The sequence below is a fragment of the Talpa europaea genome, assembly GCF_964194135.1.
Source record: "Talpa europaea genome assembly, chromosome: X".
NCBI lineage: Eukaryota > Metazoa > Chordata > Mammalia > Eulipotyphla > Talpidae > Talpa > Talpa europaea.
Genome location: NC_140081.1, coordinates 68,850,373 through 68,862,264, shown reverse-complemented (window position 1 = coordinate 68,862,264; position 11,892 = coordinate 68,850,373). Strand labels below are relative to the sequence as shown.

General features: G+C 48.9%; 1 protein-coding gene across 1 annotated transcript; it reads right to left on the bottom strand.

Annotated features, from left to right (window-relative positions):
• Positions 1-4,478: 4,478 nt before the first annotated feature.
• RTL9 (retrotransposon Gag like 9) lies at positions 4,479-9,179 on the bottom strand (the record flags this gene model as incomplete). The annotated part of the gene is made up of 2 exons (XM_084259221.1): positions 4,479-4,595; positions 5,145-9,179. The coding sequence occupies 2 exons, from the start codon at positions 9,177-9,179 to the stop codon at positions 4,479-4,481; spliced, it is 4,152 nt and encodes a 1,383-aa protein (XP_084115347.1).
• Positions 9,180-11,892: the final 2,713 nt, after the last annotated feature.

The following is an 11,892-nucleotide window of genomic DNA, read 5'->3' as shown; positions in this document are numbered from 1 at the left end:
AAAGGGACAATACAGACCTGAGCTATTTTTGCTCGGGCCTCAGACTTTATGAGCTTTAAAGGTTGGCTGATGTTGGGTGACAAATTTGTTCAGGGGTGAACAAGGAGTCTCCACATCAGCCATCTATAGCTCTGCAACAGCCATGAATAACGAAGCCATGCGTATATATAGTGTGTGTGTGGTGGTGGTGGTGGGGGGGTTTGCAAGTGGGTTTAATCTGGATGTGTTCAAATCCCAGTTCTGCTACTTTTTAACTCTGCAGCCTTGGGCCAGTTAATTAGCCTCTCTGTGCCTCAGATTCTTTGTAAGGACTTTCGAAAGCACCTACCTCTCTCGGTCAGACTGAGAATTATATGAGATAATCCAGTTGAAGCAGTTAGTCTAGAGCTTGGGCTAATAGTAAGTGCTCAATAGATGCTTATATTAAACTGTGCTTTTGCTAGTCTTCAGCTAGGGATTTACTTTCGAGTCCTACCCAACCCCCTCACCCACATAGAGCCCCACTTGGAGAAGAGGAAACCAAGGCCCTAAGAGGTAAAGTGGATTGTCTAAAATTACCCAATTTGTTAGAGGAAGAAGCCATGGTCCTCAAGTTCAAGTCTCCTCCTCTGGTGGTCATTTGCCTTCTACATACAATATCTATTCTCATATACATCCTCCTAAATTAGGTCACAAGGGAACTGACAACCCGCTTTCCAAATCCCGCCACTTTTCAAGACACTCAGAGCTTCCAGGCCATGTGAGAAGAAAGCAAACACGTGATCTGTAAGAAAAAAGAAGCCTCTATAGCTCTGAGACAGGGCAGATTATCTTATCTGTAATATTTTGATTTCAGAATGAGATTGAGAGTGCCTCTAGGCCAAAGGCCTATTGGAAGGAATGAGGGCAAGAGGTCTCATATTTGGTATAACAAAGCTAGTGGAGTGGAGTGGGATTTTGGCTGAGTCCAAACTAAGACACAGAAATGTTTGGAAACTGTCTGAGGCATTGGTCATTCGGGGGCAGCTCTACTTGCATGGAGAACAGGGTCTTGAAGTAAAGACTTTATGTACCATTGTTCCCCAAGGGACAGAGCCAGAGCCCAGGCAGAGGGTGAGAGGTGGCAGAAGGGAGGAGGAACAGGACAGGGTGACATGTGCTCTCCACCTGGGTCCCAAGGACTGGATGGGTAGAAAGAGTTCCCCCATGGAAATAGGAAGATTGTGGTTTTGAAGATCTCTGTGGGCTTTTGATGCCTTAGGGGGTAGGGACAGAGACCAGATAGAATATGGAAATGGGAGGTGAGGAAGGGTAGTCTGGATAGAGGAATTGGTTTAGTTTTCCAGGCACAGGAACTAAGTCTGAAAGTCTGAGCTAAGGTGGTGGGGGTCGGGGAGAGATGGTGGCAGGAAGACTGAAGCTGCTTTTGCCACATGGGCCTCACTGATACATAGGGCGGATGCAGGGCTGTTTCATTGTGCTGGTGACAAAGTGTGGTACAGAATGGAGACAGGAAGAACCACTCTGCCTTCCATGAATCCGTGGGAGATTTCAGCCAAAGCTACCCCAAAGGAGGGCAGCACAATTGAAGCCCCTGGATCATTTGCAGCTGTGAGTGCCCCAGCATCCATGCCCCACCCTGCAGGGGCCTCCAAGTTCCCATGGCCAGCAGCTGGGACCAGGCACAGGATGGCCTCATGTGGCAATGTGGACAGCTGACCTCCACAAGGCAGGCAAAACGAGAGAGGACTATCCCAGGGAACAGGAAAGTGCCCAGCTCTTCCACAAATAACTGGGGGAAACTTTCCAGGGACTGTGGGCCTGTAACACGCAGGTGGTGACATAGGTCAGTGAGAGCTGAGTTCTCACTGCTTATGGGATCTTATTTTCACCCACAGGCCAGTGAGGAATAGAGAAGCTTGAAACACCATTTTACAGCCGACAAAATTGTCTCCAATACTTGGGTATGTAATAGCCTAGCTCCATGTAGATGCTGAGTGGCTCTTGAAACATTTCTAAATATAACCTTTGGGGTGGGTAGAGGAGTAGGGACTGCACTCTGGCAGGGTATTATTGAGCTTCATTTTCTCCATTTATCTCTCTAATGACGTTAGCTTAAAGGAGTGGAGAGGCAAAAGCAAAAGGAAGAAAGATGGAGGAAAAAGAAAGAAAAGAATTGTTATTACCACTATTGTGGCTGTAAGAAAATCAGTTTCATTTTTCCGACATTTTCCTTCGTATGCACATTTTCCAGATATAAGTTGTTATTCCATGTCATCAATTTCTTCTTCAGTAGAGAGTAAAATCAACAGTGCATTCCCAGGCTACAAGCAACCCTGGCGGCTCACAGATATCCAAACTCCATGCAGGCCAGAATCGGGCCATGTATGAGCCAACCGGCCCGAAGAAGAGGGGAAAGCTGGGTCCCCAGGGGCCAGCTGCCTCCCTGCCTGGAATTTAGGTTTCCCAACTTATTGCACCCTCTTTGTCCCTAGGCAACAGGACTGGTTATAGATGCCTCTGCAGGCAGCCCACAGAGCCAGATTCTTATCTACAGTCCCATGGGGCTGCCAATTTGTCTGCCAATTTTTTTTTTTTTTCTGAGAAGCATTTTCCTCTTCCTAGAATCAGACCCAATGTTTAGGGTAATGGGGCAGTGGACTTAAGTCCTCAGAGAGATTTTAATTTTTTTTTTTAAATAGAGGCATGTTTTATTTATTTATTTCTTTGTTTGTTTGTTTTGTTTATACAAGCACTGGGTACAGTCAGAAGCGCAGGAGGGTGAGAGAATTCACCAGAGCCAGAGCGGGGAGCAGAGGAGGCAGAAGGACCGAAGTACACTGCTGAGGGGAGCAGCGGGCAGCAGGAGAGGTCTGCGCGCCATGTGGGACCCTCCTCTGGTGGCCGGGGAGCAGCCGGGGAGCAGCCGGGGATCGAACCGGTGCCGCAGAAGCCGCGGGCAGCTTCGCAACCCAGCGCTCAACCGCTGCGCCACCAGGGAGGCCCGAGAGGTTTTAATTTTTGTCCCTGTCTTTCCATCCCTGCTGCCATAACCTTAGATTGAGTCGCCTGGAAAGTCGATCACCTGTATTATTGAAGAGGGGTCTCATAACTGCCCTCTGACCCCTTCCCCCAAACTACCTCTAAACTGTGGCCAGGTTAACTTTCTTAAAATTTCTAATCATGTTGCTCCTACTGTTTTAAAGAGATCTTTGAGTAATCTGATTATGTGGACAATTACAGAATAAATAACTTAGCCGGTTAGTATCAAATTCCCCCATTATCTTGTTTTCCTGTCTTTGTAGCCTTCACCACGATTTCAACCTTTATTACTTTTGTGGATTTTTTGCTTGCTATTTGTCTTCTCCTGGAACAAAGTTTTCATTTGATCAGGGTTCTTATCTCATTGTCCCCCAAACAGTGGCTGGCACATGTTAGATAATAAATATTGATTGAATGAAGAGCTCAATAAATCAAATTCTGTTAGCCAGTTAATTCTGTTTTTGTAACTCAACTTTATTTATTTTATGATTACAAATGTAGTACATGCTTACTGTAGAGAATCTGGAAAGTACAGAGAAGTAGAAAGAAGATAAAACACCAATAATCCCACCATTTGAAGGCAAACACTGCTCATATTATGTTCTAACCATCTATGCCTGTTAAAGACCAAGACCCTTAGCAAGAGCGCTGGCCATGAAGCACAATATTCAAGAGGAGTGAGAGCACTTAACAACAACTGAGGGGCTCACTGAGCAGTCAGAGCAAGAGATTTCATACTGAGGGACAAGACAAGGGCCATAAACAACAGATCAAGGAGTCAAAAGCTGACAACACAAGAACAAGGTGATTTATGGAAAGAATGTAGTGAGATGGTACTTGTTAAGAATCTAACCCAGTACCTGTCACATAGTACAGAATCAATAAATGGTAACCATTACTATGATTATTGTCATGGGTTAAAACACATGGTTCAAGATGGAGACTATAAACAGGGCAAGAGCCCTGGAGACCCATTTTAGGTATTATGAGTTGGGGTATACAGGGACAAGGCTAGTGGGTGAAAAGGCTGGTGGTGTAGGAGTATCACTCTCCTTATAAACTCCCCTGCCAGGTGAAATGGGACCAGGGCTTCCTCAAGTTTGCCTGATGTCACATGGCAAGACACTCTGAGGTACTTTTGAGGTAGGACATGGTTTCTCCTGCCTAAACTTCTCCCTGGAATAAAAACTTGGACTGACTTTGATGGTGATGGGAGCTCAGAACATCATACACCAAACATTCTGAAAGTCCACACTCTGATTGTCGGGGCAGATCACAGGCATGTGGGTGAAAGAGAAGGCCAAGCCAGCCAAGTGGCAGATAGAGTGGATGTGCCTGAAGTGGGAAGCTGAAGGGGGAAGGCCACAAGATTTATGATGTCATTGAATGGAATGGGTCCAAGAAGCAGTCCTCAAATTAGCAGCTGATTTAAATATCACAGAAGAATCCGGGGAGCATTACTTGTGGGTGGGGGCCTTCTGATGGCCTCTGCTCTGTCGAAGGCGGTCGTGCAGACCCTCTTGGGGGTCTCCATGCTCTTTCAAGTAGTAACAGCGTTTGGGAACGTGTCGGTGCTGGGGGTGAGAGAAAAAAAAAAACAGCAGTAGTAAGAGCCTCACTTTCTATAACAAGGGTGCTCCGCTGGAATAATTTCAGTAACTTAGCAGGACAAGGAACTTGGCTAAAGTGTCTTCTTGGATAAAGGTGTGACTGAGGACCAAGCTAGCCCAATGCCTTAGCAGCTTGGGTCCACAACACATGTGGCTGTCAGTGGGACGGAGCTCCCTAAATGGGACCCCTTCTCCTAGAACTCAACTTGAAATAGGTGGATAATTGGGACTGAGTCTGGCCAGTTCCCTCATACATCAGAAGACCTCATCCTTTGACCATCCCAGACACTCAGTAACTTGGGTAGAGTATTGCTCCCCAAAGTGGTTAATATACCCAAAATAATTGCATAGCCAGATCCGCTAATGAAACTCCAGGTTGGGTGTCATGGTCTGGGAGCTCCGTGCCTCCCCTTTACTGCTTCCTTATTCTACTCAAAGGAGCAGAGTCTATTCCCCATCACTACCGCCTCATTTTTCTGCCCAAAAACCATAAGTGTATTTCCCCATCATTACCTCCTCAGTCTGCTGATGAGAATTCAGTTCATTCTCCATTGCTTCCTCATTATTCCGCTTACATGCTGATGGGAGAACCTGGCTTGAGCTGCCCGGGGAACCCTTCTCTTCAGCCAGCTGGCATTCTGTGTAGAGAGACCTGTCTATCAGCTCCTTTAGGCTGCCAGCCACCTTCAAGAAGATCCTGCCCATTTTGGTGGTAACAGCTTCCGAGAGCCCTTCCAGAAACCTGGTCCGTAGAATGGCATCAGACCAAGACAAATGTCGGGCCAGCAGCAGGAAGTCGGTGGCATACTGCCTGACAGACTTCTGGCCCTGCTTGGGATGGCAAAGAACGGCACTGAGGATGTCTATCTCGGATAAGGAGTCATATAAGCCCTGTGATCTTCTCAGAAAAGATTTGTTTTCAGCTGAGAGGGGGTTTCCCACCTCCATCTGCAAGATGGACCACCTCTCTGCTGCCCCCAGATGAAGAGACACCAAAAATGCCATTTTCTCTGAATCATCCAAAAATCCCTTCATTTGCTTTTCCTCATCAATCTCCATCTCCTCCTCCACAGAACCTGACCCCCGGGCGGCTTCCTGCTCTTCTAATAGGTAGCAGAGTGCTGGGGTCAGCATGCCAAAGGATGGGACTTCTTTTGGTGGTGGGTTCATTGTCTCAGCGGTTGTAGTAGTCACATGTGGTGTGGACTTTGATCCAGAGGCCGTGACTTTGATGTGAGAGGCAGATGTTTCTCCAGAGTTTGTGGCTTTCGTTTCTAGGGTGGACATCATTCCAGAGGCTGTGGCTGCCCTTTGTGGTACGGATATGGTGCCCGGGACTGGGGCCCTCATCGTTGGTGTGGAAATCTCTCCAGAGGCTGTGACTTTCATTTGTGGCCTGGATATCCCTCCAGAGGCTGTGGCACTCAGAAGTGGCGTAGACATGATTCCAGAAGCTGAGGTTCTCATAAGCGGTGTGGACATTGCTCCAGAAGCTGAGGCTGTCATTTGTGGTGCAGGCATCCTCCCGGAAGTTGCGTATGTCATTTGTGGCAAGGATGTAGATCCAGAACTCGTGACACTTGTTTGAGGTGTGGACATTGCTCCTGATGCCATGTTTTTCATTTGTGGCATAGATATCTCTCCAGAAGCCATGGCTGATGTCAATGGCATGGGCATTGTCCCATGTGCTGTGGTTCTCATTACTGGTTTGGCCATACCCCCAGAGGCCATGGCTGTTGTTTGTGCCATGGACATTGTTCCAGAAACTGGAGCTCTCATGAACTCTGTGGATGCAGCCTCAGATACTGTAGATCTCCTCAGTGGTGTGGACAAAGTCCCACAGACGGGGGCCCTGACTTGTGGTGGAGACATCAGTCCAAAGGCCGGGGCTCGCATTGATGGTGTGCATATCTTTCCAGAAGCTGTGGGCATCATGTGTGGTGTGGACGTTGCTCCAGAGGCCGGGGCTCTCATCAGTGGCATGGAGACCCCTCCTGAGGCTGTGGCGGTCATTTGAGGCGCAGACATTTCTGCAGATGCCATGGATCTCATTAGTGGTGTGGATATCGCCCCAGAGACTGGAGCCCTCATTTGTGGCATGGACATCATTCCAGAGGCCGTGGCTGTCATTTGCGGAGTAGACATCGCTCCATAAGCTGGAGGTCTCAGAGGTGTGGCAATCTCTCCAGAAGTTGAGGGTCTCATTAATGATGGAGAAATCTCTCCGGAGGATGAAGCTCTTGTGAGCAGTGCAGACATCTCTTCAGAGTCAGAAGCTCTCACTAGTGGTGTGGAAATCACTCCGGAGGAGGAGATTCCCATTTTTGGTGGGGACATTATTTCCGAGGCTGGGACTTGCATCTGCATTGGGGCCATCCCTCCAGCGGTCATGGATCTCATGAATGACATGGATGTCGCTCCAGAGTCTTGGGTGCTTGTTGGCTGACTGGGCATCTTTCCAGAGGCTGTGCCTCTCATCGGTGCTGTGGACATCGTTCCAGACCCAGAGGCTCTCATTAGAGGCGTGGGCATCCCTGTAGAGGCAGTGTCTGTCATCTGTGGCATGGACATGGCGCCAGAAGCTGGGTCTCTCATTAACATTGTGGCTATTTCTTCATAAGCTGCAGTTGGCATTTGCTGCATGAATATTGCTTCTGGGGCTTTGGGTGTCATTAGTGGTTTGGACGATGTTCCCGAGGCCATTGCTCTCATGTGCATCGTGGATGCCACTCCTGATGTTGTGTCTCTTGTTAAAAGTGTGGACATGGCTCCAGAGGCTTTGGGTGTCGTCAGTGGGGTGGAAAATGCTCCAGAGGTCGTGGCTTTCCGTGGTGACATGGACATGGCTCCAGAGACAGGGGCTCTCATCTGTGGTGTGGACGGTGACCCGGAGGCTCGGGTTGTCAGTTGTGGCATGGACATTGTTTCAGAGACTGAGGCTATACTTGGCTGCATGGACATCACTCCAGAAACTGGGGCTCTCCTTAGTGGTGTGGATATCATCCCAGAAGCTGACACTCTCACTCGAGGTGTGGACATTGCCCTCTTGGCTGTGGCTTTCAGAAAGCCTGTGGACACAGCTCCAGAAGTCCTGGCCATGACTGACTGTGTGGACATCACTTTAGAGGCTGCAGTTGACATTTGCTCCATGGACATGGCTCCAGAGGTGGTGGCCATCATCGGTGGGGTGGACACTGCTCCAGAGGCTGGGTCTGTCTTTAGCAATGTAGACATATTTCCAGAGGCTTGGGTTCTCATGCGCAGTGTGGACATTGCTCCAGGGTCTGAGGCTCTCAGCGGTGGTGTGGACATCATCCTGGAGGCTGCTGCTCTCAGCGGTGGAGTAGACACAATCTGAGAGTCTAGATTTTGTGTTAACTGTGGAGACATCGTGCCTGAGCCTTGGGCTGCTATCAGCTGGGTGGGCATCGCTCCAGAGGTCAGGGCCGTCATCAGCAGAGGGGACATCGCTTCAGCATCTGGGGTTGGCTTTGGCAGTGTGGACATTTCTCTAGCATCTGGGACTGACAGGAGTGTTGTGGACATTGCTGCAGAGCATGGAGCTGTTGTTAGGGATGAGGACACTGCTCTGGAGCCTAGGCCTGACATGAGCTGAGTGGACGTTTCCCCAGAGTCTTGGGAGTTCGTTGGCTGGCTTGACGGTTCTCCGGAAGCTAGGGCTGACATTATCAGGGAGGATATAGTTTCAGAGTCCGTGCCTGACATTAGCAGTGAAGATATCTCTCCAGTCTCCAGTGCAGTCATTAGCACTTTGGACATTGCTTCAGTGTCTTCATCTGTGATTTGCAATGGTGACATTTCTTCAGAGCCTGGAGCTGGCATTGGCTGTGTGGACATTACTCCAGGGTTTATATCCGGCATTAGCAGTGGGGATAGCTCTCCAGGATCTGGGGCTAGCATCAGCGATGTGGACATTGCATCAGAGGACTGGGTGTTCATTATAGGGGTGGACATGGCTCCAGAGGATGGAACTGGGATGGCCAAGGGTGATATGTCTGCAGAATCTGGGGCTGCCATTAGTGCTGTGGACATTGTCCCAAAGTCAGGAATTGTCATCAGTCCTGGGGACATTAAGCCATAGTCTGAAGTAGACAGCAATGGAGACAATGTCCCAGAATCTGAGGTTGGCATCAGCAATGGGGACAGTGTCCCAGAGTCTGAGGCTGGCATCAGCAGTGGGGACAGTGCCTCTGAATCTGAAGCTGGCATTAACAACGGGGACAGTGCCCCAGCATCCGAGGCTGGCATCAGTGATGGGGACAATGGTCCACAATTTGGTGTTCCCATCAGAGAGGCTGACATGGTGTCAAAGGCTGGGGATGTCATCAACTGTGTGGACATCCCTCCAGGGTCTGACGCTGAAGTCGAGACTATAGGCTGTGCACAGGAATGCAAAATTTGGACCTCTGCTCTGGTGTCTGACATTGGTCCAGGGATGGTGTTCCCCCTGTTTTGGGAGTCGGTATTATCCTCCCTCAGCATGCTGTTGAATCGCAGTGAATGTAAGGGTATTGACATATCTGCCATGGCCACAAGATAATATGGAGGGAACCCCTAAGGTGCTGATATTGGGATCTTGCTGAAGCCCAAGTGGCGAGAAAATCTGCAAACAGGAAACAAAGTTAGCAGTCAAAAGTCAGCGTCAAGAAGACTGGGAAATAGACAAATGATTCACAATGGAGATTTGTTTTTATGTGTTACCAGCTGGGTGCATTGGACCTGGGTCTATCAAGTTAAAGAAGCTATGCAGCAATGAATGAATTTGGAGTTAGGCTAAATATTCCTTCTGCCTCTATGCTTTTCAAACCAGCCCACTCGGTCACACAGCACAGCCTTAGTTTATAAAAATGCTATAAATGCCAGTCAAGGCAGCAGCCAGAGTCTGCGCAGTCCTGGATCAAATGAAGCAGCAGCACCACCTTCAGGAGAACTTTGAGAAGTGCAGGTTCTTAGGCTCTGCTCTTTGCCCACTATAGTAGTCAGTCACAAGCCAGCCAAGGCACTAACAGGCCTGATGGAAAGCCCTTTGCCCCAGGATAATTAGTTGTTCCTTGGGCTCATAGAGTCTTGCCAATGGTTAAATCCCCATTTTACTACTCTGACGACCCTGAATTTCTTCCTCAGGAAAAGGAAGGCATTTATCTGATCAAGGATAAGGAACAGCATTCCATGAACTGAAAAATCTTGTGACTTATAATTATTGTATTAATAACAACAACAACCCCCCTACTGTTATCACAGATTGTCCACTTAGTGTTTTCCATGCACTGTTCTTTAGGAAACTGAGCACAACTTTAATCTGCCTGTAATTCCAGGGTTTTGCGAGCGTTGTCCCACTTGAATCTTATTCCCTGAGCAATAGATATTCCTCTTCTTCCCATTTTACCATTTTTTTTCTCAGAGGAACCAGGGTTGGGGTTAAAATAAGGTCACTGAGACAGTAACCAAATGCACATCGTTATCACTCCTTCTTCAGGGTTTCCCAGACTTTGGTATTCCTGAGGCTGCATTCAACTAAATTTCTCCACAGCTCATCCAAAGCCTGTCGATACCATGTACAAATTTCAAATTTCTCTAATGACATGTGAGTCGGCAATCCCAGAGCCTCACCCCTCCAACTCATCCCAGAAGCAGCCCAAGAAGGGGCTTCTTGGCACTTGCTTTGGAAACCAACACACACGTTATACTAGAATGTGGACACACCTCCACAACCTGCCCAGGTCAAAAATGGAAAGCACGCTCATTTGAGACAATCTTGCCACAGCCCTCCACCTCATGACTTCGGGCCTCCGTGACAATAACGAGAGTACTAGCAACAAAAATACGCACAGCGAACATTTCCTGAGCAAGCACCGACTGGCAGGCACCCTGCTAGGCACTTTACATGCATCACTTCATTTCGAGCCCACAGCAACACTAAGAGATTCCAGTAGCACTTTATCTTTATCTTACAAAGGAGAAAAACCAAGGCCCAGAGAAGCTTAACAATTTACCTGCAGTCACGTAGATTCGAAGTCTGTCCACCTCCAGAATCTCCTATCCTTCCCCACTTAGCTATGATGATCTGCCTCGCCCACCCTCTCTTGCCCTTATTACTCAGTCACATTATCAAGGCCCCACCCCACCCCATCTCCAGCCTGGCCAAGTCCAGGAGGGGGTGTAGTAAAAGAAACACTCACCTCCTGCTAGCGCCTCGGCTCCTCTAGAAATTGGTGCAATTGGAAAAATGAGTCAAAGTGTGGTCATATGTGTCCACCTCCCATCTCCAGAAAAATCCCTGTACCTGACACAATTTCCCACTAGGTCAAACCCAGAAGATCTTACCTTGCCCGTTAGCGGGAAGAGGAAGAGTGCGTCCTTTGCGCCCCTGGCTCTTTTAGTCTGGCCAATTTACTGTTGCCCCATGCCCAGCCAGTTCATTAAAGCAAGACCCAATACCAGCAGCTGTTCTCTGCAATCTCCCTTAGCTATCCCCTGCCACGCCCCCCTCCTGCCCGCCAGCCAGCCAGCCTGCCTGCCCGCCCACCCGCCCCACTGCTCCTGACTTGCTAGTGCTTGCTCTGTCTCCCTGGTCCCAGATTCCTGCCTCTATATAGGCTCTGACATTTGCCTCTGGCCGCCTTTCACTTGACAGCTCCGCTTTAGCACTTGGCCTGTGCAACCCCGCCCTTCTTCCCCTTGACCCCCAAGAGTTGCACCAGTCCACTGTGGCCACCTCTGGCTGTCCCAAAGGAAAGAAGAGATTCCCATAGTAAAGGGATGAGAGTAGAAGTGTCCTGGCTCAGGAAATGAAACATATTCTCTGGGGCTGAGCAGAAGCACAAGTCCTGGGAGTCAGGAGCTGCCACCCACATGACGGAAGTGCAGGCAGGGGGTAGAGGAAAGGGAACTGGGGCTAGACGTTGAGCCACAGCCATGTCAAAAAAGTTCAAAGGGGCTCAGGTACACGGGAATCAGGGTTTGGGAGGGTAAGGGTTTAATAACGTCCTGCAATGGTGATAATTAGGGGAAAAAAAATTGCCCCAATGTTAGAGACACAGAGGGAATTCTGGCACCCATTGTCCCTGCCTCAGGGCTAGGATTCAATAGTGAGGTTCCAGCACTCTCAGGCAGCTGGCAAGAAAAGCACACCAATCTTGAGCATACCAGGTGAGGTCTTGCTCATAGAAGCAGAGCTTCAGTCTGCTTTCTAGAACTGGGGCACAAGGTCAGAGTACAACTAGCAGAAAAGTTACCAGAA